Below are 8,162 nucleotides of genomic sequence, written 5' to 3'. Positions count from 1 at the left end.
AAATCCTCCAGTACTCCTACGCGGAAGCGGGTTACTGCGTCTAAGTCGGATTTCTCTTGGAGTTGTTGTTGTAGTGCGGCTATTTCTTCATCCTTTCTTCTCAAATTATCTTCCATGGCAACAAAATGTTCATGCAGATGTTGATTATTCTCCTCCAATTTAGTTTTAACCACCATTATATGTTCCATCAAGCTCGTCAGCATTCTGTGGTCCGCTTGACGCTCGCCTTGAGTGTCTCTGAGGCTGTTAGACAACTGTTTTATCTTGTACTGGAGATCAGAGGAAACTGACTGCAATTTTGTATGCGCCTTTAGGGCTTTCAAATCTGATTCCAAACTAAAAATAAGCATGAACTTCAAATGACTATCCAACGATGTACTTTCGTGTTCTATGAGCTCTCTATCAGTTCCCACAAACTCACACCCTACACTTTCAAACTGACACTTAACATAATTTGGTGGAGAAACTCGACTGCTTGAAGTGACATCGGTTTGAGTTCCAGCGCTTTTAAATGGGCAGCTCATCTTGTGTTCACCCATGCTTTCCATCGGTAGTTTCATTTTGCATCCCCTTTGTTTATACTGGCATGCAACAAGTCTCGTGTGGCCTTCGTTTTTCGTAGGAAATGTGTCATCTTTTTTTTAGACATCCGACTGAAGAAGAAGAGTGTGAAACGATTAACTACAAGTGACTTCTACCCCACGGGGTTAATATTTTGTTGTTAAAATAATAGCAAACTAGAAACATTATGCGTGAAAGATTTTGCCGTGCGATTTGTTTAACATTAAAAATCATCATTTGACTCAAGACATTGATGACTGTTCAACGTGGTTGTAATTATGAATATCGTGTCTAATTTCATTGTATCAATGGCGTACGGAGGTATACGTCTTAAAACTAAAACGTGCTGATCTATTTTATTTGACTTTCATTATGGAAAATTATTGTAACAAAAGTTTGAGGCACGATGCATACTATCCTATCTGAAGTAAGTAAAAAGGCAGATATCGAGCGTGAGCTTATTTATTATTGACAATTCCAGAAGTTAATTAATAAAACACAAGCTAAGAGAATGCAATAAAGGTAGTAATTAGCATGTTCAATTAAGAATTTAAAAAAAAATCTTACCTGTCTCAAAGCTAGCAAACTCGAAACTCGGCTAATCCTTCAATTCTCCTGTCGCAGAGAAATGTATCCGTTTAAGATATATCTTCACAATGCGCTTATGATTCGGCGCGGTGTCCTTTTATAGCGTCGATTCGTTAACTTCCTCCTACCAATATACATGACACGCCCACATTAGGCCGTTGTCACGTCTCCTCTATTATCAGTGTATTACACCACCAACAAATACATTTACCACTAACAAAAGCTTCCTGTCAATCAATATGACACTGATTTGTATTACTTAATGCATTATCACCAGACGTCTGGAAGGACAGGAGTCGTCGCAGCAGAGAGATGGAGCTGTCCATGGCTCACTGGGGGAGGGGGGGGGGGGGCATTGCAATCACTACAATCACTGGTGCGCAAAAGCGCATACAGTAAAGTAGTTGTAAATGAATTATAGGCGACTAAAGGCGAGTGACGACTTTAATGAAATCGATTGTATTGATTTAGAGATAGTTAGGAAAATATCCGGAGATAAATCTAGGGTTCAGTGTTGTTACATTTTAGTGCTAGCAAGGCAGGAATGGGTTAACTCACCCCAATCGACTGCTTTAATAGGTCGGCACTGATTTGTTTGCACTGTCAACAATAAGTTTATCCCGGATATAATTTTTCTATCCTGGATATAATATTTTGATCAGCTGGCTTTTTGTTAAAACTTGTATGAAGTTATATTCTAAAGTTCTAAAGTAATATTGCATCATTGAGCTGGTGGAATAATATAGCTTAATAAACGCATTGTTTTGATAAATTTATCATGCGTATTATTATTATTATTATTATTATTATTATTTTACATTTTTCATAAAAATGATAGCTAAGACCATGTGTTTGAGAAAGCAAATAATTGGTTGGAAAAATGTGATTAAAGCAACTAGTACGTTTCTTGTTATCTATGCATTGACAAATGCCCGTATTGATTCTTTCTGATTCACACTTTTGGGTTGAGTGTAAGCAGCCGACGAATCCAGTTAGCTTCTTTGGATTTCCTATTATCTGTGTTGAGTTAAGGGAGATCCCGGTGAGAATTACATCATTGAAAGTATGTCCTGGAGACGAGAAATGTTCCACAGTTGGCTCCTTTCTACTTTAATGTTTGACCAGTCTGATTTCTGAAGATTCATTGTAATGTTTAACTTCTACGTTTCTCCAACATATTGGGTGCTGCATACCTTGCATGTGATGAGGTAGATCACATTTTCTGTGTTGCATGTTATAGCATGGTAGTGAATACGAAGCTTTTCACCTGTGACTGTGCTGGAAAATATGTTCGTTTCCTTCATGTGTTGGTACGTCTTCCATCCTTTGTTTCTGCACGGCTTCGATTTCCTATCTATTTATTTAATATTTGAGAGTGACTTTAAATTTGCCATGACTAGCATGTCTCTCAAATTTGAGATCTGTGTGTGAAATGCTACTACTGGTTTGTGTGGAAAGATCAACTTAAAGCCCCGCCGTTTATCATAAATTTCACCATTTTTCGACTCTAACTAAGGTTTGGACGGAATGAAATGATTTGCTCAAAATGCTATTTGACATAAACTGTTCTTTGAAATAATCAAGATGTTAAGTTTAAACACCGTTCATATATTCAGATTAGAATTAAGAGGTGCTACCCCTTAATTCAGTTGAAGAAGTTGCTCGTTAATTCCGTTCGTTTTCGGGAAAAGCTCAGAAAGTAGCAATATGATACATTCGGCAAAGTCAGTTAGTGACTAATCTAAGAACGTGACTAATCTAATAACAACAACATTCGCATGTGGCGCACATATTCTTTCGAGAGTGAGTAAAGATAGACAACTCCGCTTTTTAAAGTGGATATGAGGACACAAAACGTGTATTAGATAAAAATAAGACTCGGATGAACATTCGCGATCAGCAGGTACATTGGAATACTTTGATGGGCAAACCTGGGCTGAAGACATAGTGTGGTTTGGGCTTCTTATGTTTGCAATAGTGACGTCAACATATCTTGTTTTCCAGTTTTCGACTTAAATCGGTTGACCCAACCATGTCGATGATCAACATCAGATTAATTCGTACACGTGTGAATAATGGTCAGTTTTTTCAACTTGGAGGGAGAAATTACATGGTTCATAATGTGATGAAATGTCGATGTTATCTGGTTTTAGTGGAACCCAACAATATTTATGGCAAGTATCTTTCGAGATTTAGTATTATTCAAATAATTTTGCATATAAGACTTTTTGCACGTAATGGTGGCATTAGGGATTTAAGCTGTTTACAAGATTCAGTAATTTATCAATGTTTTGTTAAACCATGCCACAGCACTTAAATGTGATAAGATAGCTGAGCATGTCATTAATAAAATGTTCCAAGAGTGACATATAGACCAGAAAACCATGGATGTCGTTACCCACCCACCCCCGAGTACAGGAAGATTATATCTGATACCCAAAATACACAAACCAGGAAACCCAGGTCGGCCTAGTAGTTCTGGTAACGGTCACCCAACCCCAACCCCAAAAAGAAAATCTCAAAATATTTAGACTTTATTATGAGGCACCATGTCTATACATTACCCTACCATCTTCATGACACAATGGACTATCTGGTGAAAAGAAAAGCCAGCGAACCGTTACCACCTGACACAGTTCTCCTCTCACTTGGGACTGCTTCGGTGGCCTAGTGGTTAGAGCGTCCGCCTTGGATGCGGGAGGTCGTAGGCTCGACGTGATTCTACGTCATAAAAAATGTGTCACAATAACTCAAGGATCCCAAGTTTGCAGAAATGTGAAATTTTATGACTCAAGATTATTCTTACTAATGACATACGCTTGGGAGATTGAACATAATCTGAATTTCGTGCAGCAAAAGTTTGAAAAAGAGTGCATTGACCCGTATTCTTATCACCTTGCTTAGCACTAGACTAGGGCTCATGCTCAAAAATCCCACATCAGATGTGTGTGTGTGTGTGTGATTATGATTTTTAACGTAGCTTTAACAATGTTTCAGTCATATTGCTACGATGTCTGCAGTGTGACAGTTTATACTGACGTCTAGCACTGGGGCATCATGCTGCAGACATGTAGTATGATGTCCCACCCAGTCACATTATTCTGACACCGGGCCGACCAGTCCTAACACTAACCTCTTAATGCTGAGCGTCTAGCGAGGCAGCTGTTAGTACCATTTTTGTAAGTCTTTTGTATGACTCGGCCGGGGTTCGAACCCACGACCTCCCACTTCCGAGGCGGACGCTCTAACTACTAGGTCACCGGAGCGGTTACATCAGATGTAATACTTGGAATAAAGTTTTGTCGGTAAAATTTTGTAGTTTAGTAATCCCCCACCCAAAGTTCTATAATTCTAACTTTATTCTAATAAAAGTTATACATTGTCGAAGTTTTGGGGTTTTGAACTTGATGTTATTATTTTATGTTTAAAAGCTTCGAGAAATTAGTGAATTGACGTGCTGGTACATTAATCTATCCATTATTTATTTTTTCTTCAATATGGATTAAGTTTTTAACGAATCAAATATGCAGTTGAGGTTCTTGTATTGACGTAGCAGTACAATTAAATCTGACTGCCTTTATATCATTACATGAAGTCTTTATTTATATTGGGACCTTTAAATACACTAAAAAAAACCCAGCATTTTGAAACAAAAGCCACTCCTTCCAACTCGAAGATATATTGGGTATCTCACCTCTTTCCGCGTGAAAACTACTGAAAATCCTTCTACCAGGACTTAAGTTGTTTTATGTTGAAATTGCAATTAATTTATTTACATCAACTGTAAAATGGTGACAAGTTTTGGATTGACAAGGCCGTTAATTATACTTAGCACTGATTTGTGTTTATGGCGTAGTGTGAATATATATCGCATGTATTCGTTTAAAGCTTATTATGAAAATTGCAAGGATTCAATTAAGAAGTTACATAAATATAAGGCGTACTAACTGCTTTGAAAAATATATTATCTTTGCGTGATGTGTAAGTGCAAAGAGTGTTTTTTCTCTCGATCAAACCATATACAAACGATCTTGACTAAGAACGGGGCGCACGCAAGGTCTGCTTGAATTGTAGGTAAATGGGCAGGGGTTTCTTTTTAATATGTATATTTCAAAATTTTCATATCGACGAGATATATCAAATGTATGCTCTTTCGATTGATTCTCCAAAGAGGAGGTACTTATATAATTAAATAAATATTGGAATGAGTTTTTGTTATTTTTAGTACAATCACCTGTTGGCAATAACTGAGTCATGCACAGGTCAGTTATGATTTCGACCGAAGTCAAGGCTGATAATTGTGATTATGAATAAAATAACGAATGAGAGCATAGAAAAATAGCAGACCTCACAATTGTAATTAATTAGCTACATGAGTAACCAATTCTCTGGTAGTATCTTTCGGATTCAGTAGTGGGCGTCATGATTAAATCATAAAGTTCTGACGAATTGTAGAAGTAGTGTCATTGGCATATTTGTCCAGTCATGAGTAGCGTTATGCCAGGTTGTTCACGCATTCTCAAATTACGCACCGTGCTGTTAACAGATAGCAATTTAGCTGAGAAGAAAGATTCATTCGAAAGTTAGCATTAAAACAATGCCCACACGAAATAAGAAAGACAAACGTAGTATTATTTACATTTATAAAGAAGAAATACAAAATTGATGGTTTAGCTTCAGTGATATTACGATCTGGGGTTGAAATTAAATCCCACAAAACTGAATATCTTTCAAGCAAATTGTAAAAATAATTACAAAGAATAGCAAAATTATAGAAAAATTACATGATATAACATCAACACAGAGCATAAGGTGCAGATCATACATACAGGGGGCCCCGAGAGGCCGGGTGGTCTAAAGCGCTCAACGTTACGGATCACTGCCATCTCACCTCTGTCTGCGTGGGTTCGAGTCTAGGATTCGGCCAATGTGGGTATGTCAGAAAGCTTGCCAGTAGCTTCTCATGGGTCGGTGGTTCTTCCTGGGGTTTTTGCGGATTCTTCCTCCACCATTAATACTGGCCGCCATGCATAGCCTATCGTGTGTTGAAAAATGGCGTCAAAACCCGCTACATACATACATACCATACATGACATTGCATGCCACACCATACATGACATTGCATGCCACACCACACATGACGTAACATTACATACCACACCACACCTAACGTAACATTACATACCACACCACACCTTACGTAACATTACATACCACACCACACCTTACGTAACATTACATACCACATCACACCTTACGTAACATTACATACCACAGCACACCTAACGTAACATTACATACCACAGCACAGCACAGCACACCTTACGTAACATTACATACCACACCACACCTTACGTAACATTACATACCACAGCACACCTAACGTAACATTACATACCACAGCACACCTAACGTAACATCACATACCACAGCACAGCACAGCACACCTTACGTAACATTACATACCACAGCAAAGCACAGCTCACCTTACGTAACATTACATACAACAGCACAGCACAGCACACCTTACGTAACATTACATACCACAGCACAGCACAGCACACCTTACGTAACATTACATACCACAGCACAGCACAGCACAGCACAGCACACCTTACGTAACATTACATACCACAGCACAGCACAGCACAGCACACCTTACGTAACATTACATACCACAGCACAGCACACCTTACGTAACATTACATACCACAGCACAGCACAGAACAGCACACCTTACGTAACATTACATACCACAGCACAGCACAGCACACCTTACGTAACATTACATACCACAGCACAGCACAGCACACCTTACGTAACATTACATACCACAGCACAGCACAGCAGACCTTACGTAACATTACATACCACAGCACAGCACAGCACACCTTACGTAACATTACATACCACAACACAGCACAGCACACCTTACGTAACATTACATACCACAGCACAGCACAGCACACCTTACGTAACATTACATACCACAGCACAGCATAGAACAGCACACCTTACGTAACATTACATACCACAGCACAGCACAGCACACCTTACGTAACATTATATACAACAGCACAGCACAGCATAGCACACCGTACGTAACATTACATACCACAGCACAGCACAGCACAGCACACCTTACGTAACATTACATACCACAGCACAGCACAGCACAGCACACCTTACGTAACATTACATACCACAGCACATCTCAAATTACGTAACATTACATACCACAGCACAGCACAGCACACCTAACGTAACATTACATACCACAGCACAGCACAGCACACCTTACGTAACATTACATACCACACCACACCTTACGTAACATTACATACCACAGCACACCTAACGTAACATTACATACCACAGCACACCTAACGTAACATCACATACCACAGCACAGCACAGCACACCTTACGTAACATTACATACCACAGCACAGCACAGCACACCTTACGTAACATTACATACCACAGCACAGCACAGCACAGCACAGCACACCTTACGTAACATTACATACCACAGCACAGCACAGCACAGCACACCTTACGTAACATTACATACCACAGCACAGCACAGCACAGAACACCTTACGTAACATTACATACCACAGCACAGCACAGAACAGCACACCTTACGTAACATTACATACCACAGCACAGCACAGCACACCTTACGTAACATTACATACCACAGCACAGCACAGCACACCTTACGTAACATTACATACCACAGCACAGCACAGCAGACCTTACGTAACATTACATACCACAGCACAGCACAGCACACCTTACGTAACATTACATACCACAACACAGCACAGCACACCTTACGTAACATTACATACCACAGCACAGCACAGCACACCTTACGTAACATTACATACCACAGCACAGCATAGAACAGCACACCTTACGTAACATTACATACCACAGCACAGCACAGCACACCTTACGTAACATTATATACAACAGCACAGCACGGCATAGCACACCGTACGTAAC

At 39.5% G+C, this 8,162-nt stretch overlaps 1 protein-coding gene across 1 annotated transcript in view; it reads right to left on the bottom strand.

The window, feature by feature from the left end:
* LOC149805652 (TNF receptor-associated factor 3-like) overlaps positions 1-1,269 on the bottom strand; it is a 1,868-nt gene extending 599 nt beyond the window's left edge. The window contains exons 1-2 of the mRNA XM_089936623.1: positions 1,129-1,269; positions 1-653 (exon numbers count right to left, since the gene is read on the bottom strand). The exon at positions 1-653 is cut by the window's left edge and continues 599 nt beyond it. Of these exons, the coding sequence (XP_089792749.1) occupies positions 1-560 (560 nt within the window). The 5' untranslated portion in view covers positions 561-653; positions 1,129-1,269. The remainder of the gene's footprint in view (positions 654-1,128) is intronic.
* Positions 1,270-8,162: the final 6,893 nt, after the last annotated feature.

The sequence above is a fragment of the Sinohyriopsis cumingii genome, chromosome 2 (assembly GCF_028554795.1).
Source record: "Sinohyriopsis cumingii isolate HCF-2022 chromosome 2, ASM2855479v2, whole genome shotgun sequence".
NCBI lineage: Eukaryota > Metazoa > Mollusca > Bivalvia > Unionida > Unionidae > Sinohyriopsis > Sinohyriopsis cumingii.
Note: the sequence above shows the minus strand (reverse complement) of the source record. Positions and strands in the feature narration are given on the sequence as shown.